The sequence below is a fragment of the Lobosporangium transversale genome, assembly GCF_002105155.1.
Source record: "Lobosporangium transversale strain NRRL 3116 chromosome Unknown BCR41scaffold_27, whole genome shotgun sequence".
NCBI classification, from domain to species: Eukaryota; Fungi; Mortierellomycota; class Mortierellomycetes; order Mortierellales; family Mortierellaceae; genus Lobosporangium; species Lobosporangium transversale.
The window spans coordinates 125,569-146,549 of NW_019029005.1; the positions used below are offsets into that span (position 1 = coordinate 125,569).

At 43.8% G+C, this 20,981-nt stretch overlaps 7 protein-coding genes across 7 annotated transcripts; 2 read left to right on the forward strand and 5 right to left on the reverse strand.

Moving 5' to 3' along the window:
• Positions 1-178: 178 nt before the first annotated feature.
• On the reverse strand, positions 179-2,499 carry BCR41DRAFT_356724 (hypothetical protein; the record flags this gene model as incomplete). The annotated part of the gene is made up of 9 exons (XM_022024702.1): positions 2,299-2,499; positions 2,027-2,099; positions 1,930-2,000; positions 1,729-1,799; positions 1,516-1,609; positions 1,216-1,418; positions 879-1,186; positions 511-718; positions 179-194 (listed from the first exon to the last, which is right to left on the reverse strand). Exons 1-9 carry the CDS (start codon positions 2,440-2,442, stop codon positions 179-181), a joined length of 1,188 nt encoding a protein of 395 aa, XP_021879764.1. The 5' UTR covers positions 2,443-2,499.
• Positions 2,500-4,855: 2,356 nt separating this feature from the next.
• BCR41DRAFT_378203 (mitochondrial ATP synthase-like protein beta subunit) lies at positions 4,856-6,466 on the forward strand (the record flags this gene model as incomplete). The annotated part of the gene is made up of 4 exons (XM_022027146.1): positions 4,856-4,997; positions 5,040-5,357; positions 5,399-6,179; positions 6,259-6,466. The coding sequence occupies 4 exons, from the start codon at positions 4,856-4,858 to the stop codon at positions 6,464-6,466; spliced, it is 1,449 nt and encodes a 482-aa protein (XP_021879765.1).
• A 376-nt stretch (positions 6,467-6,842) lies between these two features.
• BCR41DRAFT_397820 (hypothetical protein) lies at positions 6,843-7,262 on the reverse strand (the record flags this gene model as incomplete). Its single annotated transcript, XM_022028909.1, has 1 exon — positions 6,843-7,262. The coding sequence occupies one exon, from the start codon at positions 7,260-7,262 to the stop codon at positions 6,843-6,845; it is 420 nt and encodes a 139-aa protein (XP_021879766.1).
• An 865-nt stretch (positions 7,263-8,127) lies between these two features.
• BCR41DRAFT_423397 (hypothetical protein) lies at positions 8,128-12,863 on the reverse strand (the record flags this gene model as incomplete). Its single annotated transcript, XM_022030298.1, has 10 exons — positions 12,455-12,863; positions 11,596-12,112; positions 10,510-11,503; positions 9,925-10,354; positions 9,588-9,820; positions 9,329-9,418; positions 9,065-9,228; positions 8,773-8,956; positions 8,537-8,666; positions 8,128-8,437 (listed from the first exon to the last, which is right to left on the reverse strand). Exons 1-10 carry the CDS (start codon positions 12,721-12,723, stop codon positions 8,128-8,130), a joined length of 3,321 nt encoding a protein of 1,106 aa, XP_021879767.1. The 5' UTR covers positions 12,724-12,863.
• Positions 12,864-15,151: 2,288 nt separating this feature from the next.
• BCR41DRAFT_356731 (hypothetical protein) lies at positions 15,152-16,488 on the forward strand. Its single transcript, XM_022024703.1, has 4 exons — positions 15,152-15,345; positions 15,497-15,696; positions 15,799-15,833; positions 15,927-16,488. The coding sequence occupies exons 1-4, from the start codon at positions 15,272-15,274 to the stop codon at positions 16,413-16,415; spliced, it is 798 nt and encodes a 265-aa protein (XP_021879768.1). The 5' UTR covers positions 15,152-15,271; the 3' UTR covers positions 16,416-16,488.
• A 47-nt stretch (positions 16,489-16,535) lies between these two features.
• On the reverse strand, positions 16,536-17,698 carry BCR41DRAFT_356734 (hypothetical protein). The gene is made up of 4 exons (XM_022024704.1): positions 17,222-17,698; positions 17,000-17,136; positions 16,824-16,895; positions 16,536-16,743 (listed from the first exon to the last, which is right to left on the reverse strand). Exons 1-4 carry the CDS (start codon positions 17,454-17,456, stop codon positions 16,561-16,563), a joined length of 627 nt encoding a protein of 208 aa, XP_021879769.1. The 5' UTR covers positions 17,457-17,698; the 3' UTR covers positions 16,536-16,560.
• A 242-nt stretch (positions 17,699-17,940) lies between these two features.
• Positions 17,941-20,519, reverse strand: BCR41DRAFT_356735 (hypothetical protein). The gene is made up of 7 exons (XM_022024705.1): positions 20,040-20,519; positions 19,682-19,902; positions 19,294-19,584; positions 18,971-19,135; positions 18,611-18,866; positions 18,363-18,590; positions 17,941-18,263 (listed from the first exon to the last, which is right to left on the reverse strand). Exons 1-7 carry the CDS (start codon positions 20,428-20,430, stop codon positions 18,070-18,072), a joined length of 1,746 nt encoding a protein of 581 aa, XP_021879770.1. The 5' UTR covers positions 20,431-20,519; the 3' UTR covers positions 17,941-18,069.
• Positions 20,520-20,981: the final 462 nt, after the last annotated feature.

Genomic DNA, 20,981 nt, shown 5'->3' on the forward strand with positions numbered 1-20,981 from the left:
TGGCAAATATTGCTGGATGTGCCTATGGATGTAATTATTTGCCATTGATAGAGCTCTCTATAATGAATGGATGGGTGACTGCTAACCATTTTGAAGTTGAACTGGTTCAGAGAAGGAATCAAATGCACTGCACTTTGTGCTCAATAATAAATTCGTCTCCTTCAGTGACACCCTTAAGTCACTCCAATCCATTTCTAATGACACAAATTTTATTCTGTAATGTATTTTATATTTATATTTTTTGCCTTTGACGATAAATCAGGATATCCTCGTTAACAGATCAGCAACAGCAACCATCTGATCTTGTGACATTCATGATAAATGCCAGTTGTTCAAAAATTACTATTGTGTGGCCGCGGGTCATGGGCTTTTAAATTCTCTATTTCGGATCAAAATTGACGCGATCACGAAGATATTCTAGTAGATGATAAAGCAAAAAGCCAAAGTATTAGCAAAAGCAAACATTTAAAATGGATTTCAATATAAAAGTCAGTGTTAACTGTAGTATACATACAGGCAGTAGCCTCAATCTCGGTAACCTTCACAGGAGTAGCCTCGGTCTCGGTATTGTCAGACGAGGTCAACTTAGCAATACGCTCCTCTGCCTTGCGCTTATTCTCCTCAGTTGCCTTTGCTTGGTTGGCCTTGAAGTATTCTTTCTTCTCAGTCAAAGCATCCAAGGTCTTTCCAAGGTCAGCTGGCGAGGTAGGAACAACGACTTTTAATTCAAACTATTGAATATTGAAAATGACGGTGCAGTGTTAGAAAAGGACCATTCTGAGAAGCCAAACCAGAAAAATAATATGTAATTATAGGTAGCATATAGAATTAATACCAATTGTTCAAGAATAGCGAGAGGAAGCTTGAAAAGTTGCCACTCTCGGTTTTCTTCTCCTTAGGACCCTTGTTCTTCTTTGATTTTCCAACAAAGAATACTTCCTCTTCCTTGTCAGCCTTTTTCTTGAGCATCACACCGCTAGGAACATTAGTGGTAGTATCGGCCTGGCGAATATTGAGAGTGCTAGCCTCAGAGGGAGCAGCAACAGCCGCTTCAGCAATGCGTTTCTCGTCATTGCTGAACTGGAGCAAGTATCTGTAGACACTGTCGCAAAGAGTAATTTCATTAGTGTAAGCAGGAATCTCTGCAAGCTCGCGTTCCTCCTTGGCAATGGCAAGGCGCTCTCCTCTTGCTCTTGTTGTTTCTTGGCCTGGTACTCTTCACGCTTGCGAACCTGCTCCTCTTGCTGGAACTTCTGATACTCGCGGAGAGCAGCAAAGTACTCATCATTCACAGTCTTCTTGCGTTGGTACTCAGCGTCAAGCTCCTTCTGTAGACGGGTGCGTTCATCAAATAGATCGTTGCGCTTTTTCATGCCTTCTTCCTTGACTTTATTGATTTCATCCAATTCAGCCTGGATCTTGTCGATTGCATCAAAGCTTTTGAAGTCTGATAATCAATTGTTCCCTTAAGCTCAGCGATTCAGCCTTATCAGCATCAATAGCTGCCTGCTGCACTTGAACAGCCTCAACAGTTTTCTTGGTCTTCTTTAAACTCGAGATCTCGGATAAGACACGCTTCTCTCGACCAACTTGAGTGATCCAGATTCGACTTGTTTTTCAAGCTTACTGTTAATTCGACAGTCAAAACAGTTTGTTGTTAGAGAATTTAGGACGTCAGAACAAATATTAAGGTAGAAACGAACACTAGGCTCCAGAGCTTGAACTCACATAATCTGAGCATCAACAGCTTCCTGGGTCTTAAAAGGGAGCTTGTCCTGAGTGACTTTCAAGTCTGCGATCTAGAAATAGACCTCAATAGGGTTTAGTAAAATTTATCACCTTCCGACTAATGCGTATCCGCTACTGTGGATCAGATCCGGGAACGCGGACCCTCTTCAATTTGAATAGAGCTGTAAAAATGAAACTCACCTTCTTCTTCAAAGAGTTCTCCAAGGCAGTGAGCTGATCGAGCTTGGCTTGTTTATCCTTCTGTTTCTGGCCTGCTGAGCACGGAGCTCGTTCAGACGTTTGCGAAGAGGAGTTCTAGGATCAGAATCAGACTTGTCATTCAATCCGGCAATGGCATCACGGACAGCATTCTAAGAAATCACGAAGTACCAAAAGAAGTATGAGAAAAGATGTTAGAGATGAGATTCAGAATCAGCCATTCCCAAGTGTCAATGAGTATAATCTGGGTTTCTTTGCTTTAATACTCGCCCAAAGTGAATCTTAAACAGATAGTTCATTGCTCACTTTATTAGAATGGGTGGTCCATCAAGTTGCGGGATTGGCACTTACCAGACGAGGACGGATCTTTTCAATGTTGGCCTCAATCTCTTTGATGGTTTCATTCTTTTCATCCTGGCTTGGCTTCTTGACAAAGTGACGGCTAGTCTTGTGAGTTGTTGCTGGCGCGGCAGGTGTGGAAGCAGTGACAGACATTATGTGCAAATGGATTAAAAGATGAGAGAAAAGGGTTAGAGGGATGAAAGAGAGAGGAGAGAAATGATGAGAATGTTGGCATTTTACATACCCGTATGGGGAGGAATTTTCCACTCGCCACGCTGTCCAATCAGCGTGAAGGACATGTTACAAGCGGTGCCTGATGCTCTCATTCATTTTTCAATTCGATCTTCCTAAAATGTCAAATGCCACATGTGATATGGACGAAGAAGTACATTTCCAGTGAACAGCACGTTACTGAATACACGAATAGGGATCTATGACTACATGAACTTGAGGGCTGCTGCTTCTAGTGCTCCTGCCAGTACCGGTTCCTAAGTATGTGCAAATGCCTGTGCTTACACCGGTACTGGCATTGCCCCTTGTATGTTTTCTGCTATGTTACCTGCAGAGATACAGGCCAACACAAGAAATTCATCGTACCTCAAATCCTTCACTAATATTTCCAGGTTACTCATTGGCGCATCACTATCCCCAATACACATACAAGAACTATCCTAAGAAACACTACATGTCCGATTGATTTCATGCAATATTATTTCAAACCGCACAAACAAACGCCAGTAGAGGCCATTAACAACACTGTCAAGGCAAAGACTCCGCGACGCCTTCAAAGTCCCCCCTAAAGCTTTGCGAGCCATGCGAAAGACTATAGAATACTTCATGCGGTCTATTATTCCCGCTTAAGGAGTCTTGTTATATCGATGAATAAGGATGTCAAAATTCATTTCTGTGCATCCCTGCGGACCAAGGACGGCCATTAAACAACGGATTGGACGTCTATATTGTAAAAAAGAGGCGATATGTAAGCACCAAAGTTAGAGCATAGAAGGCAGAAAAGTTTTTTTGTGTATCTTGTGTATCTATTCAAGTGCTTATTCTGAAAAGGGTATTCTTTTCATCCTCAGATTCGTAGTTGTTCCAAGGCCTCTGCTATTCCGCTGAAAATCGTTGCAGGGAGTGATTTTTCACCAGCAAACCTTGCACCGTGGTGAAAAGTTTTTTGGTGTGATGCACTACCATTCAGGAAATTCTCACCATCGGCAGCTTCTGTTATTGTGAACCAGGAATTTTGTATTAGGGTGCGCCACACCGCTAACTGTAACCACCAGTCCACCGTGCCAGTCAGGTTCACTGGTGAAAAAATCCTGAATTGAGTGCCACTAATAGACCGTACAAAAGATCAATATCGATTAGAGCCGCCAGAATCGATGTACTGCTGAAAATTCTGGGTTGTAGTGTATTACATTAAAAGAGGAAAAAAAAGCTTGCACCGTGATGCGATGTACATTATCCATTATAATAGTAACCCTTTGTATGCACCTATATCAAACCACGGATCAGTCGATATTTAGCCTTGCTCTGTCCTCGCTCAAGAGTACCATTGTGCTGCATCTCAAAAGTACACTTAAGGTAAATCGAACTAGGAAGAAAGTTGAAAGCGAAGAAGCCGCTGTCTAGGCATTTGGCTCCAAGGACAAACCATTAGGCTTTTAGAACTAGGCCATCCATTGTAGGCATGAAAAGATGGCACTCCTTGCCACGCCTTTATATAAAGTCTACAGGTTCGAGACGTTGTGGGCACGCTTTCCACCACCCAACCATATTAACCGTATTTGGGCCACCATTATTCGACAAAGATGGCAAGGTGACGTCGATTTCTCACTTTCGGGTGGTCTCGTTCCGTACAACTTAGAAACACAATTGGCTCCCTTTTCTCTTCTCTTCCATCTCTTCCTCATCTCTCTTTAAAATCCAAAGGTCCCTTCTCGCCGTGGATTGCCATCACCCACCACCATGTACCCCTTCGCAACATCTCGCGTCTCTCCAAGAGCGCCGCTGCCATCAAGACTGCCCCCAAGGCTTTCAACGCCGCCTTTTTAAAGAAGGGTAAGCGAATTCGATCCCTCTCTTCTCGCTTTTCTCTCTCGCGTCACTGTACATCCCATCCATACACGCAATATATTATTTCCACCAATACTCCTTCATCGTTTCCTTTATTCGTATTGTATTTTACGCATGTGTTTGATCAGTCCATTACTACAGAAGCAATTTGGATCGGGAGGGGCATATGGCTGTTCTAGATGATTTATCTGCAGTAACTTGATCGCGTTCTCTTTAGTACTGGTGCTTTCTTGTTCCACTGGAACTGATCAAGGACCTTTACTGGAAATGCTGAACATTATGAATGAGACAACGTCATCTAGGAGATCGTCTTAATCAAACATGGATTATTCATTCGGGATCAGACTAGTACTTGATCGTACTCGTTTGAATTCAGATCAGAACCTTCTTTCTGTGAGCGGCAACAGCAAATCTGACCCCGTTTGCACGATTCAAGGACAGGGCAACTGGATTTAAACATCATCGTCGTATGATTATGTTGTTCAGGATGCAGAGAATAAAGAAGAGTCGAGCTGCGTTACGAGTTTGCACAGGGATTAATCAACAGCAATATCCTTTCTGCATTAATGAAAGCATCAATCTCTTTTTCTCTTATCCTTCTCTCCAACCTGGTATTTATGACGATGGAGGTACTGACGACGCAACTCACTATTTCCTTATAATTGAATTAGCTGGCTACGCTTCTGAGGCAAAGTCCTCTGGTCAGATTCGCTCTGTCATTGGTGCCGTCGTCGACGTTCAGTTCGACCAGGGCAAGCTTCCCTCCATTCTTAATGCTCTTGAGGTCAAGAACTTGGATCGCCGTCTGGTTCTCGAGGTCGCTCAGCACTTGGGAGAAAACACTGTCCGTACCATTGCCATGGACGGTACTGAGGGTTTGGTCCGTGGCCAGCCCGTTGAGGATACCGGTGCTCCTATTACCATCCCTGTTGGTCCTGAGTGCTTGGGTCGTATTATCAACGTCATTGGTGAGCCTATTGATGAACGTGGTCCATCAACGCCAAGCAATCTGCTCCCATTCACTGCGAAGCTCCCGAGTTCGTTGACCAGTCCGTCGTCCCCGAAGTTCTCGTCACTGGTATCAAAGTCGTCGACTTGCTTGCCCCCTATGCTCGTGGTGGTAAGATTGGTCTCTTCGGAGGTGCTGGTGTCGGAAAGACTGTGTTCATTCAGGAGTTGATTAACAACATTGCCAAGCATCACGGAGGTTACTCTGTCTTCGCTGGTGTCGGAGAGCGCACTCGTGAGGGTAACGATTTGTACCACGAGATGATGGAGACCGGTGTCATCAAGCTGGACGGTGAGTCCAAGGCCGCTCTTGTGTTCGGTCAGATGAACGAGCCCCCAGGTGCCCGTGCCCGTGTTGCCTTGACTGGTTTGACCATTGCTGAGTACTTCCGTGACCAGGAGGGTCAGGATGTGTTGCTCTTCATTGATAACATTTTCCGTTTCACTCAGGCAGGTTCTGAGGTATCTGCCTTGTTGGGTCGTATTCCTTCCGCTGTCGGTTACCAGCCTACTCTTTCCACTGATATGGGAGGAATGCAGGAACGTATTACCACCACTAAGAAGGGTTCGATTACCTCTGTTCAAGCCGTCTATGTGCCCGCTGATGATTTGACCGATCCCGCTCCCGCTACTACCTTCGCTCACTTGGACGCTACCACTGTCTTGTCCCGTGGTATCTCTGAGTTGGGTATTTACCCTGCTGTCGACCCTCTCGACTCCAAGTCCCGTATGTTGGATCCTCGTATCGTCGGAGAGGAGCACTACGAGACTGCCTCCAAGACTCAGCAGATTCTCAGCCACAAGTCCTCCAGGATATTATTGCCATTTGGGTATGGACGAGTTGTCAGAGGAGGACAAATTGACTGTCGAGCGTGCTCTAAGATCCAGAATTCTTGTCCCACCCTTCACTGTTGCCCAGGTTTTCACTGGCTCTGAGGGTCTCTTGTTAAGCTCGAGGACACCATTCGCTCTTTTAAGGAGTCCTCGAGGTAAGCAACGACCACTTGCCGAGGCTGCCTTCTACATGGTTGGTGACATTGGATGCCACTGCCAAGGCTCCAAGATTGCTGCAGAATCTCTGGGCAACTAAAGACATTTTATTAAAGTACATTACTTTTTTAAAAAAAAAAAAAAGGACAACTGGTTACACTTTCACTCTACTCTCCTCTTGCCTCTCTCCATGCCTTTTCTTTGATTGATCAATTAAACCAAATTATTTTTACTATGCTGGTTTCTCAGTTCGTATGAAAAATCGATGGAATGCTTGCGATAAGATCTTGCTGTATGGTTTTTCTTATAAAAAAAAAGTAAAACTGGCCCTAAGCCATCAGCCATTCTATTTCACTTAACCATTCACTCTCATGAGCTTCACCAAAAGGAGAAACAACAATAGTCCGAGGACTCCTTTGAGGATAATTCTTCTAACACCTGTGGAAGATTTTTATTATTTTATGTAGACACAAAACTTAGTCGCTTGAAAAATTGATTTTATGGGTTGGAAGTGTAGCAGTGGCACCAATTTCGTTTGCTTTTCCCTCATACTCTCTGTTCACTACCTCTGTCCGATTTGGTTCGAGTACAATGGCTGTCGTTACTGATGGTATTTCTGCCTTTGCCGATTTCTTAAGCAACACCCATCTCTTAATCTTGTTATGCCATCGACTTCTTTGACCATCAATACCCTCACTTTCCTCCTTCTCGTCCATTATTGGGGAAGGACGGGTTTGATGTTTCTGGGGCTTCACGCGGTTTTTGAAGAAATGTCTTTTCGACTTTTGTTTCTGCGTCTGCATTTGCTGCTGGTCATCCGGAGCTGTTGTTGTTTTTTGTTTTCGTTTCTCTTGTCTTTTAAAGTGAGACTGAAGTCCTTTCTGTTGCTTTTTCATGGCTGCAACTGGGACAACATGGATTTTCTAGCCTCCCGGTCAGCTGCAGAGGCGACATCATGGTCCACTCCACCAGCAATCTTCTGGGACCTTATCCAGAGCCTTGCGAAAGAGATTGGCCCAAAAGTTTCCAGTAAAGGCTCCAGCAAAATATGAATGATCTCTAGTTTAGTTTCACACGGACTTTTTGTGCGTCGTGATGAAGTTTTGCTGTTGCTCCTGCTAGGCCGCCCATATCAGGGTTACTGCCATTACCTAGGGAACCGCTTGCCTGAGGTCTTATCTCCGTGGCTACAGAGGATGAAAAACAGCGATTGAGGCCTCTGGTGCCCTTCTCCTTTCTGGTTCATAAACTGGCATGATGACAACGTGTTTGAGAATTTGATGGTAATGCCGAAAAGTAGGCGACGACTCCATCAAAAACAGGAACGAAACGAGTTGAATTGCGGTGTGAAGGTGATTGTCAATTTATTGCTTGGGCGAGAGCTGCAGTGGGTCCTTGCGTCAAAACTGTCATTCCAAGTTTTTTGAATTGAAACCCTAACCATCGTCGAAAGAGGAGTCTAGACATAACATCTCTTCCCTCTGAATTCTCGCCTTCGCTTCGTTTTGGTTTACAGTCTGGAGCCGCTTTCATGCTTTCGCCTATAAGAAGCCTGTACAACGCGTATAACCCTCGATCGCACGCGATCATAAGTGCTTGCATTATATGAGCAATTTTGATATCTGCAAATGATTCAATCAGCCAATGAACTAGATAAGGTCATTTCGAGTGGTAGCCGCCATCAGGCGATGACTGCATTCTTGTTCTTACGCTGCATCATCACACTTGGCAAGTGCCACAGGCCTGAGGACGAGAGCATAGTCATTGCGGGTGGAAGTTTCGGTGTTGCGCAACTTTCTCTGGTGGTTTTTGCTTAGTTATGGTTTGGCTCCTAATTTCATCGTGGCAATGCTTTTGGTTCTGTTTTCCTTCTTGCTGATGCAGTTGCTTGGGAGGTTTGGCAGAAATGATGACAGCTTGTTCGCAGGGATATGTTCGTATTGAGGGAATAACAGGGCCCTGCACAGGAGGAGGCGACAGAATGAATGTGGATAAGACGACAGTTGTAGTTATGGATGATGCGATACCAATATTAGAGCAATTGATGCCGGACATCCCGTGTGATCCAGGCCTCGAGGCCCCAATATTGGAACTAACTTCAATCCCTCCTCTCGTATTATTGCTATTGCCCATCATTTGTATGGTATTACTATTGCCGACGATGGTCTACTTAGGTGTAACTGGCTGCTGTCGCTTCGGTGTCGACGGTGACCACGGTGGCGCGGGGCTGTTCTCCCAAGTTCCATCAATCGTAGCAGCCCTAGCCCTTCTTATACCTCTTTGAATATCATTGCCCGTGGCTATATAGCTGTTCTTAAAGCTGTTCACTTTGGGTTTGCTTATCTGTACAGAGGCCATTGCTGTGCATGGTCCCATTTCATAACGTTGCATGGTGAACATGCTCACTTGTCGTTGTCACTAGGATCAATATCCGCCTCCATTCACCATTTTCCATTAGTAGAATCTCAAGGCCGCGTTTCCATCCGACAGACGCTGCCACCTGCACAGCTCCTGATAGCGCGTCCTGAGCAATGAGTAAGCGGTGATCAAGCAATACTTTGAGTAGCAGCTCCTTTTGTTGGAAACATGTCTGGTATAGACAAATCCCACCGTCATCAAATCTATGTATTCTGATCTTAAGCACTCGCGTACGCGGTGTTCAGTATTTCATCAAGCGCTCTCTGATATATTGGACTACAGCTGCCGCTTGCCTGATGGGCTGACCGACATCAAGGCCCAAATAATTAATAGCGCTCGTTATTTGCTCAATTGATTCGCCGAGCTGTATAGGTGCCAAAACGAATTGCGAACGATCAGAAGGCGGTTGGGCTGAAGACGACGTCTTGCCAAACATGTAGGTGCCTCAGCAATGGCAGTTGATGTGAGGGTTGCGGATATTGGTTGTTCCTGCATCCACTTCTTGTTCCTGTTGCTCGCTGCTGCTGCCTGCGCTCTTTGCTACCTATTATGGTGTTGCTACCGCTGCCAAGATGGTGGATTTGGGGATAGTAAAACTGAAGCGGAGCTAGACCTACGCGCTTGCTTGCTTGATCTTGGAAAAAGAAAGTTTTCAACTACCCGAGCATAGTACTTTCGGTCAGCGGCATCGTACTGAGGCTCATGCCTCGCCCTATCTAACATCTTCAAGCCTTTTGCCTTCGAGCCTTGCTCACCTCCTACCCTCCTGCTGACACCTTCAAGCTTTCCACGCTAGAACATACAGAACTCGATTAATTGTCGATTCATTCTCTCTTGCTCTCGGAACTGTAGTGCCAGAGGTGGTGATCGTCTGATGTCGAGATCGCAGATGCTAAAGAACCGGAAACCCATTTTCAACAGGGCCTTGACGATATGCTCAGGTGCTTGGACTTGGATAGCAATCCCACAATACCTGGGCCAGGACGCGAGCTTGATGAGTACTGCTTCCAATGCTACCGAACGCCAGATTTGAATCCTGGTGTTAAATGGTTCAGCGTCAGGTTCTTCAAATCCACCATTTTCATAGTCCATCGGGTCTACTATTCTATTCATTTCAGCATGGCTGCGCCCATCACCCACAGAAACAACATAGTCTGTATCGATAGCTGGCTGCCAATGGCCCTCTGAACCAAATAGAGCGTCAGTTTCGATGGCGGAGGTACTCCGAAGGCCCTCTTCTTCTGAATGGCTATTAAAGGTTCTCCAGAGCCAGCTTCATAGTTGCCTGCATTTTCCACGGAGCTCGAGTGGCTGCTGCTATTGCCCCCGAACCCACGGAAGCCTCCCCGCGGAAGCATGTAGCTGTTAGTAAACCTGGTTCCACTTCCTGTAAATAACGTCCGACTAGCATTGTGTAACGTTGATGAGACATTATACGATGCCTGGCCAATACCCTGGCCATTGAAGTAACTTAATCGAGTACCAATACCACATATCCCAGCTTCACGACAGATCAACTCGCGTGCTTGTTGACGTCGATGGTCTTGTTGAAAATTACTTAAAAGGTGTCCTGAACCAGCGCGAGAATGATGGCGTACTCTAAATGCAGGTCCTTGTCCTTAGTCTCAAGATGTGAACTCTTGAAAGGACATAAATCTAAAACTACGCTGAGGTCATCGAATTCTTGGCGCTGCAGGTAATATTTAATCAACTTTAACCACTCACGAGGCCCAATTCTTTCCATCAGCAGATCCATCACACAAATACTGCCTTTGCCATCTCCTAAGTATTCCCTGGAGTCCAGACTTTTCTGTGAAGCTGGATTTGGCTGACTATTAGATGATGATGATGGCCCTCTTTGGTCGTACCGCTGCTTTCGTAAAAATTGCTGTCGCCGCTCCTGAGCCCTCTTCAGAGAGCCTGGTGATCGCGAGTAAGCAGCACCTAGTACTGCTTGTCCCAAGGCCTGGGCTGTAAGCATACAATCATACTTCAATATCTCGCTTACAATCGGAACAGCTCTGCTCTCCTCCAGCGCTTCTGCCTCCTCAGATCCATATCCATCTCGACGGAAGCAGATAGCTAGAAGAGCGCTTGTTAGGGCTCGGCCATCAACCCATGGCATATGCAGCTTCGACTCAGAGCGCCCTTGGTCTGATAGAGGGCTGTATTGCTCCAAGCTGCTATCGCTATCGACTCTTTGTCTGGATTGAAATATAGCTGAGCGGTAGGTGGGACCATAGGCTGTTGATAGACCAGAAGCTTCTGGGGGCATGGGCATAATTACTGGAACATTCTGTTCTATCGGTGCCGATGCAATGTCCTCAGCTATCACAGTCCGACTTCGTGAGTGAAGGGAAGAAGCTTGTTGCGAGACTGATGGTCCGGCGCCAACACCAGCAGCAAACATCATATCATCTTCTCCCAAGCGATGCGCGGCGGGCTCTACACTCATGGAATCATGTCGGTGGTCATGGTGAATCCAACCTTCATCATAACATGAGTGCCTTTGCTTCCCTTTATCGACTTTTGATGCTGCGCTATGCTCACGATCGGACTGCGCGCTCTTTAAGACATCCAAGGACGGTCGAGGGCTAATAAGTGTTGCGTCTAACACTTTAAACACTGCATCCAGGTCAGCTCTTGAGCATGACTCCATGAGTTCCTGATTACTGACCCGCATACACCCCCAGATACAATTTAGCTCCTCCAATGATTTCTTTTGAAGTAAAAATTCCGATCTGACCTTTTACGATCCTCGCTCGGACACCGAAGCTGATCTTTACTTTTATAATGAATGTTGTTATCCACGATCGTAGCCTCATGGTCAGGTACAGTTGTTATTGTCTCAACGGGCAAGAATGGAATCATTGAGAAATATTCTGGTAGATCGCGTGGACGGAAGCCGCGATGCAACAGATGATCTACAAAAGGTGTGTATCCAAATTCGATTGCGAGGCGGACAAGATCTGGCGGGTCGCCTGTTGTAAAGATGGGATAGTCTAGTAAATCTCGGCGTCTTCTTTTTGTCCTTTTAAAGACGGCTTCAGCATAATACTGGTGAATTGATGGTTGATTGTCAGCAGTAATTCTAGCGCCAGTGCGCTGTGGCCTTTGTCGGACTTGATGATGTGGGACATCGATGATATGATGGCGAAATGAGTAGCTGGATCTCATGAGACGGGGTTGGAACTCTGGATGCGTCAGTATCCTAGTTAATCGAGCAATGATGTCATTCAGTTGACGATCCTTGTACAAAGAATGGATATCTGGTTGTGATTGTGGTGGTAGAGAGGAGGAACGGTCGGATAAGGGCGGTTGAATTCGACTACGTCGTGGCCTAATCTGAAACAGGTGTGAAGCTTGTAGAATCTGCAAGGGGAAATAAAAAGGGGTAAAACGGAACAAGGAGTGTCAGCAACCAGACAAAAAGATACTAAAATAACTCTATGCAATGCACAGCGCACCTGCATTTTTGTTACTGATTATTGGTCGATCTACGCTTAGTTTTCGAGTATGACATTATATTCTTACCAATGTTGCGTGTGGTAAAGGGATTGAGTGGTAAAATGTGGATGCGGTTGTGCGCCATTGCATAATGTCATTCAATGATGGAATCGTGGTGAAGCAATATACAGTAAGATGTCAACAGGCAAACGCATGATGGGACTAGAAGATGTCTCGCTGCCGATGTTGCTGTTGTAGTTGATGCTGTTGCTGCTGCTGCTGCTGTTGCTGTTGCTGCTCCTGATAGTGAGACTCATGTCGGATAATGTGAGGTTGATGATGATGTGGTGAGTGTAGTAGGGTATCAGGAAGTTGTAACGTTTGAGGTTGTTGAACGATCTGCAGAGAACTGTCAAATAATTGGGCCAAACCTGGCTCTGAAAGCTTCGAGGAGCTGTTCCTGGGCAAAGACAGAATTTCAATCCTGTTCATGATTAATGGTACAACAACGGTTTTAGGAATAAAAGGAAAGTCGATTGGATAGAAACGATCGAGTAATGCCAAGTGACAGTTAAAATGTGGAATACACCACTTGACAACTAAATAGGAGGACGAGAAAAGAGAGAGAAGGATTGGCGGGGCAATTAAAGAAAAAGTAAAAAGTAAAAAAAAAAAAAAAGGAGAATGAGTAATGAGCCGTGCCATCCAAATTGAATGGCGCACATGGCTGATGCAATGACATTCATGCGATGGTTGTTGTCTGGGCTATAGAAGTGGCAGTAATTGTATCTGGGGGCTAACGTCCTTGAACTGTCTCCTTCTTTATTTCTTATTCATCCATCACACCATCGACTAGGGAAAAGCTCAATTGTAGTGCGCAATATGCGATATGGTGCAAACGTGTAATTCTAAGCAATCTGGCGCTCGGAGTATTATTATTTGTTACTGTTCTTATTGTAGACTTGTTTATCATTAAATATAAGGGATGAATATCCTGAAGGGAGAAAAGGAGCTGTCGACGAAAGTCATTGCCTCCAGGTCCAGGTTCAAGGGGTCTTCCTTTGATATGACAACAAACAATAGCAATACTGAGCAGTTTCTCTTTTTTGCTTTTGTTTGTTGATGCACTCTGTAGGTCATAAGCAATACCAAAATGACAAGGAGAAAGCTCATTTCGGCCCTGAATTAATGGAAAGGAAGGACAGCTAAAAAGGAGTCTTTCAAATGGGCCGAAAGGCGCGAGATAAATATTTATATATTTTTAAAGACCAAATCAAACAGTAGCCTCAATCTCCTTTCTCAGATAAAATCCCGGTTGCAGCTTTGAACTTTGATTGTGGATTCAAACACAAACGCGTACATCTACATACACGCGTTTTACCTTTTTTTTTGTTGATGTGCTTATTCATATTCATATTGCACTACAACATCCTGTCGTTAGGATAGCAATGGAAAAATAGTCAGCGCACTGTGGTCGATGTTTATTTTATGCCCTCAGCATATTTTCAAATCCAGTTTCCTGGAATGTGCTTATGGAGTTTACCTGCCATCTAGTAATGTGATCAGACATATTTTTGAATGTGTCCGTATTAGGAGTACTTCCTTGCATTTTTTCGAATATTTATGACGTTTATTATACCCAGCCTTTGGAACAGTCCATTGGACGCGTAATCCACAAGTTGCACCGGTATAACGCTTTGTTTGCATCCAAAGGCATCATAACAATAAAGTTTAATTAACAGTGGGATTTTGAGTAAAAAACTTGTTGTTTGTATTTTTCTTCAATACTGGACCATAAAATCCGACTGTGGCTCCAAAATATATGAGCATAGCATGAATATCTGAAAATTGAATGATTGTCCTCCTTTCAGCTCGCACATATTGGTCTTTTTATTCTACCCAAGTCATTGATTATTCTTTCAGTGTAATGTAAGGAGTATTGGAAGACTATCACTTGATGCTTGCCTTCTCCCTTAATATTATGTTACATCTCTAAGCATTACTGTTGGGAATTTGGTCAGATTGAATCGTATGAGGAATAGGTCCTTGTGATGGCATTTGAAAGCGTACATCCAGCTATTACGATGATGAATATCCTTCTCAAAAAAAGACAAAACGAGAGCAATCAGCGTCCTGTGGTTGGTGGCCATTCACGTGATAACATTAAATCACAATAAAAGGTGTTTCCAAGCACATCCCTTATCCATCGTTAAACAAAAATATTCGGTTGTCACAACGGAAAATCCCTTGCCGGTGTATGTAAATCCCTACCAACGTAGCTTTCTACAAGAGCTCTTCAAGACTACCAAAAGAAGTCAGTTGTGCTATAAGGGTGTCGAATTGAGTTGGCGTATACTTGGACTTATTGAAGCAGAGATTAAAACGAGAATACAGTTACAGACTCTTCCTAGCGATGAAGCCGGAATCCAGATCAAGATCTACTGCTAATATACTATGTTAACGAATGTATCCGTGATGGACACATAGAATCATCAATCCTGGCTTTTCGAATCATTACCAATTAGATCATTAGTATCGAAATTTACGACCGTAATCAAAGCTGATCTCATCGTTGAAGATGAAGTTCTCTTGGAGCGATTCACATGCTGTGCCGATATAAAATTTTCACATTAGTTATCTTTCGAGACACTTGCTGTACCATTGTCGATAAAGAAGCCCATCCATGTTATCAATGAGGATTTTTAGGGGTTCTTGGCTGTCAGAATGGGATCTTATTTAGTGCAGAGGGGTTTGACAGGAGTATTGACGGCTGCAATCATCTCTTAATCTGTCAGTTTCAACTTGATAAAATAATTCGTGAAATCTGCGAGTGATCGAGTAGTCGGTCCGTGCCATTATTGGTGGCACTTTTTATTTTTGCTTGCTCACGTACACGCTCGGATCGTCACTTCATTCAGATTTTCTCCATTTCTCATGCATTCATTTTTTCCTCTCTTCTTCTCATCTCTACCTCATTTCACTCCATTCCTCTTCTTCTTCATAGTTTTCAACCCTATTCGCTTTTATTTCTCACTATATCATGTCATCTATGCAGTCTTCCTCCTTATTTGACGTTAAGGATAAGGTCGTCCTTGTCACTGGTGGCAGCCGAGGGTAAGGGAGCCTTTGTCTTGCCAAACCGGCTGGCAATCCCTTCTCTTTTTTTTTTCGGAGTACAGAAATTTCCAATCCTATTTTTTTTTTCTCATATTAACTGAATCTGTTTGATTGCTCTGTTGCTTGAATTCATGCATCATAAATAAAGGATCGGCTTGATGATCGCCCACGGTTTTATCGTCAATGGTGCTAAAGTCTATATCTCCTCACGTTCTGCTGGTGTTTGTGACAAGGTTGCAGACGAATTGACAAAGCTGGGGCCCGGCAAATGCATCTCTCTCCCTGCAGACCTTCAAAGTATGGATGAGGTCAAGAGATTAGTTGCAGAGATTTCAAAGCGAGAGTCAAGTAAGTGGATAGGTGTTAACTAAAATTATTGGATGTCAGATGGCTGACAAGCATATGGATCACTAAGAGAAACTAACATCTTCAATCTCTTCGATTCTGCAGAGGTCCATGTCTTGGTGAATAATGCTGGTGCGACGGTAAATCACCAATATTTGCTGCTTTGATTTAGATTAAGCAAGGTTTACCTATTCCAGCGACCTAATTATTTTATTCTTCCTTTATTGTTATAGTGGGGTGCTCCTATTGAGTCCTACCCTGATGAAGCGTTTGAGAAAGTTATGAATCTCAACCTGAAGCGTGTCTTCTCCTTGACACAGGCAATGTTACCTCTCTTGGACGCTGCAGCCACAGAAAAGACTCCTGCTTCGATCATCAACATTGGATCTGTTGATGGCATCCATGTACCTACCCTTGAGACATATGCCTACTCCGCCTCCAAGGCAGCTTTGCACCAGATGACACGCGTCTTGGCAGGTCACTTGGGCCACCGCTATATTACCTGTAACGCCATTGCTCCAGGCCCTTTCCAATCCAAGATGATGGCAGCTACCTTAAGAGACTTTGGAGAGACCATTGTATCAAACATCCCTATGGGTCGCATTGGTCAGCCTGAGGATATTGCTGCCACCTGCATCTATCTTGCTTCCAGAGCCGGTGCCTACACTACTGGGGCTATCATCCCTGTCGACGGCGGCGCCTTGGTCAAGGCGAAGGCCTAAGAGATGTTTTCGCAATACATACACCTAATCTATTTAGTAGTTTGAAAAAGCAACCTATGTCTGCCTTGTCTATAAAGTATTATATTTTTATTTTTGTACTATTCTTCATAAGATTGTTCCTTCTGTTCTTGGTCACCAAAGAAAATCAAAGAGTGATGATACATCCGAGTGCTAGCGCTCCTAAGGCAATGCTCATCTTTTGAAGGATAGCCATTAATCCAGCACGCATATTCAAAGATCCTATAACGCCAGCGCCAGCGCCGGTGCTGCTACCAAAGGTCACAAGAGCTGCAGCAGAGCTGGATGATCCCTTCTTTTCAAGAGGAGCCTGAATACTAACCAAGCCCGCCAGTAATAAATGCTCGGTAGAGTCGTAGGAAGAGCCGGACGCGCAGTTGAGGTCGGGACGGGTGTTCCTGTTGTCGACACCACTAGAGGGGGAATAATGCTGGTTGTATTAGGTGTAACAATCAATTGTAGCTAGATGATATGAAAGAAAGAAAAAAGAATCAAGGAGTTAATTAGAGGGCTCTACTACGAAAGATCCAATGTTTGCTGAAAAATAACACACATGAAAAACGTACGTAGTAATCACCAATAGGATAGTCAGCAGCGGTGACATTCCAGGATTGAACCAAGCGTCTTATAGATAGACCTTTAATATCGGCAATGGTGGTATTGGAGGAACTCTCTGCCTTAGAAATCGAGATATAGGCAGAGCCTGGTACAACACAAAAATAAAGGATTAGTCAAGTAATAAACAAAAAAAGAAAGAAAAACGAAAGACAATGAGAAATGAGGCTTACTGATAGGCCTTCCCCCAATCACAGCCGAAATATACACGATTGACTCTTGATAAATGGCCATTCCGTTAGACGGGACGACAGCCAATCCTGGTGTGTTCTGATTTGAGGGTGGTAGAGGAGCACCCCTAGTCGGAACTGCTGACTGAGTTTGAGCCAGGACCAGTGCCAGTGGTTGGAAACATGCAATTATACCGGCAAGGATTAGCATAATTCTGATAGTGTTTGACATCGACATTGACTTTAAGCAAAAAAGTGTGGAGGAAAAAAAAATTATTAGTAGATCGACAGAAGGATTGGAGATGAAGAAGGACGGATGAATAAGTGATAGGATGAGGAAACAAATCAATGGGGAGTGTGGTGTTGGGCAGGAAGGGGATCGTTAAGCACTTGCAAGCGAGAGCGTTATGATAAAGAATGAAAGAAAAGAAAAAAAAGAAATGAAGAGTAGGATGAAGAGTAAGGTGGGGAGAAGAGGAAAAAAAAAAAAAGGATTTTCAGGAAATCAAAAAGAGAGAAACATGAATATGCCTCTTTCAATTTGCCCGCCGAATGCTTATTTTTTAATAAAGTGTAGACATGAAAAATGGCATGCGCTTCACAAAGTGCTCTCGAGTGTTTGTTTTTGTGTACAGTTCAATTGTTGATCAAGTCAAGTGAAATGCTAATAAACAGAATTGCTCTTCATAGCAATTCTGTTGGAAGATTGTTTGTGCAACAAACAACCGTCGTCTTTATTTTTACAATAAGAAAGTGGAGAAGACTTCAAAGTAACTAATAAAAGAACAAGTCTAATCTCTCCAACACAAATGTCCTGCATAAAATAGAGGCAGCAACAGGCTATTTTTTTTTTACAAGCCTTCCTTCAGCACCAGAATGCCGTCATGAGGTGTTGCTACTTTCTTAACAATAGCAGCAAGGATATTTTTGTTACGAGGTTCCTTCCGCAGCTTCTTCTTCAAGTCCACAATCAAGTCGCGGGTGGTCACCTGTGGTCGACTCTTGAGTAGCGCTATCACTTCTGCCTCTGTAATAAGCATTGAATCTATTTGATCACAAAAAAAAAGTTCTATGTTCATTAAGGAAGTTCATCATAAAGGCAAAATACAAATAAAAAAACGTAATAAAAGAAGAATACGTTTACCATCTCCAGGTGCTCCAGTATCTGCAGGAGCATTAGCACTTGATGATGGTGCTGATGGTGCCAGCTCATTAGATCGAGGCTGCTTTCTACTTGGGCCATCATCTGCCGCTTCGTTAGCATCGCCCATTTTCTTACGCTTCTTCTCAACTACCCCAGCCGCAGCAGGGGAGGATGCAATGCCGTTGCTAGGCAGTTTTGGACTTTGAGAAGATAAAGCCCCAGTCTTGACTGTGAGCTTGATGGTTTACCATTGGCGCTCGCATTGACATTCCGGGGCGTCGGCATGGGTACTTTAGTCTTGACCGCCTTGGCAGTGACGGGTTTATTGGGTGTGGCAGCTTTGGCAGCGTTCGCCTTCTTGGCAATCAATGGCGCCTTAGCATTGGCTTTGCCCTTGCCCTTTTGTTTAGCTGTCTCTTGTGATAAAGGATTCGACTCGTCCTCCTTCTTCATTTCTTTCTCTTTATCAACCTCATCTAAGTCAGAATCGGACGAATCTTTATCCTAGGTCGATCAAAAAATAAAGATTCGCATCGAATGAGTTTTTTTTTTTTTTTTTTTTTTTTTTACAGAAAGAAACAAATAATGTCATGTGTTTAAGAACTTACACTCGCATATGGATCTTTGTCATCATCACTTGCATAGACCTTGTTCTTTTGCAATTTCAAAAGAGCTTTTTTAACCGCTTTTCCAGTTTCGGTCAAACGACCCCTATCATCCTCTTCATCCTCATCTTCATCAGAATCCATAGATGGCCCTTGGTTTCTCCGGGACTGAGGCAATTCCAAAGTGTTTCCAAAGATGAATGGAGCAACAAAAAAAAAAAAAGTCAGCGCATGATAAATGTAGTCCCAGACAGCGCCTCCAATGTCAACTATCTAGACGTGTTGTCCATGATTATTATTATCATTTTTTTTTTTCGCTCACTTACATCGTCCTTGGCGTCATCTTCAAATCCTGGCATCTCGGCTGGCATCTCTTCGTCATCTTGCCAGACTTCATCAAAGTCCATTTCATCCACATCACCATGTTTTCCGCGTTTTTTCTTTCGTTCCTTAGCCTCATCTTCGTCGTATCCAACGTCATCCTCATGATCAACAGTCATCAATTGTTCATGTCCCGCATCCTCTTCAACGCCTTCCTCGCCGTCTTCTGCTTTTGTCTTGTTCTTGGATCTCATAAGCCATCGGATGTTATTGTTCTGCTTCTGTGACTTTTGATACTATACGTTCGAGAAAAAGAAAAAAATTGAATAAGAACAGTAGGGAAACAAGTTTCCAGTGCATGCAATGTGCCTAAACACATTCATTTTACTCTACCTGCTCTTCAGCCTCCTCGGCAGTAAGGGTTGTATATGGAATCTTTGGAGAGAATTTGTACCACTTATCAGCAGGTACGACTTTAAAACCGTCATCTGAAAACACAAACAGGACATAGTTTGCGTGTTGGCCTCCTTCGAGTTGGCCGGTCCAGTTGTTTTTACTATCATAGTCCTCAATGACCCAAGGTGCAGCTTCAATCTCCTTTTTCTTCCGTTCTTCTTCATTAGCAATATAAATCTGTCTCGTCCGCTTCTTAAACAACATCTGTTTATTCCTGACACCGCTCCGCTATAGGGTGCAATCAAGGATGTGTCTGCTCCTGTTGTTGGGCCTGTTGATGGTGCCCCAGGGGTACCTCCGTTAGCGCCACCTCCTGCCCCTGTGGTGGCGCCATCCTTCTTGTCATCGCCTGTCTTATTATTTTGGTTATTGTATTTGTTTTGATAGTTATATCCGCGATAGTAATGGTTGGTCTCATTTCGCTTGCGTTGCAACTTGACAGGTGCAGTGAATGTAGATGGGTCCACTTCTTTTGTTCCATGAAAACGCATAACATGATGCAAGACATCTCGTGAGGTTGAAACCAGCTTATAGTCCGTATGATTCTCAGGTATTGCCTGGGGCGCAGGCTTTTCAATCTTTCGCTTAATAGTAGGGCCAGTACCGACGCCTGTGCCTGCCCCGAGGGCTCTGCGCTGCTGTGCACGATTGGTCTGAATAGGTGGACGTGAGCGTAAAAAGGACATGACAGGATGTGATGTGTGAGATGTGATTTCTTTTTTTTTGTTGCGTTAATGAATCCGCCTTTTTTTTTTTTTTTTTTTTTTTCTTTTTTGATTTATTCTTAAATGTTTCTCAGATAGACAGTAGATTATACAAATAATACGAATTAATTAAAATAAAAAAAAAGAAAAAGAAGAAAGAGAAAAAAGGTAATGAACAATCATGCATCAGATCATCCACCTTTATGATAAATGATAAGTGCAGCGCACAGCGATTGCTTTATTTATATTTGTAGGGTGTCACGTGTAAGGAGTATCCAAAAAAGCAGAGGGTCAAGCTTGTCGCTCTTTTTGGCTAGGCTCTTTCAAATATAAATGGTTTACTTAACAAAATTCTATAATTGAAAGGACTAACCAAAAAGAGTGACAAGCTTGACTCTCTGCAAAAAGTCACATACACGGGATAGGAGCTCCCAATAGCCTCTATTTGAATAGATATTGTGGCACCTCATTGGTAATTGGGAGATCCTTTTTCGTTGTTATCTTCGATTGCGCTGTAGTAGCCGAAAAGGTCG

Bases quoted from the DNA above. Each gene is read 5' to 3' on its own strand.
- BCR41DRAFT_356731 (XM_022024703.1), top strand. From the start codon at position 15,272: ATGTCATCTATGCAGTCTTCCTCCTTATTTGACGTTAAGGATAAGGTC. The intron at 15,346-15,496 runs GTAAGGGAGCCT...TCATAAATAAAG, and splicing joins GTCACTGGTGGCAGCCGAGG to GATCGGCTTGATGATCGCCC. The intron at 15,834-15,926 runs GTAAATCACCAA...TTATTGTTATAG, and splicing joins TGAATAATGCTGGTGCGACG to TGGGGTGCTCCTATTGAGTC.
- BCR41DRAFT_356735 (XM_022024705.1), bottom strand. From the start codon at position 20,430: ATGTCCTTTTTACGCTCACGTCCACCTATTCAGACCAATCGTGCACAG. The intron at 19,585-19,681 runs GTAGAGTAAAAT...TCGAACGTATAG, and splicing joins CCGAGGAGGCTGAAGAGCAG to TATCAAAAGTCACAGAAGCA. The intron at 18,867-18,970 runs GTAAGTTCTTAA...TGATCGACCTAG, and splicing joins ACAAAGATCCATATGCGAGT to GATAAAGATTCGTCCGATTC.
- BCR41DRAFT_356734 (XM_022024704.1), bottom strand. From the start codon at position 17,456: ATGTCGATGTCAAACACTATCAGAATTATGCTAATCCTTGCCGGTATA. The intron at 17,137-17,221 runs GTAAGCCTCATT...GTGTTGTACCAG, and splicing joins GATTGGGGGAAGGCCTATCA to GCTCTGCCTATATCTCGATT. The intron at 16,744-16,823 runs GTCCCGACCTCA...GTTAGTATTCAG, and splicing joins TGTCGACAACAGGAACACCC to GCTCCTCTTGAAAAGAAGGG.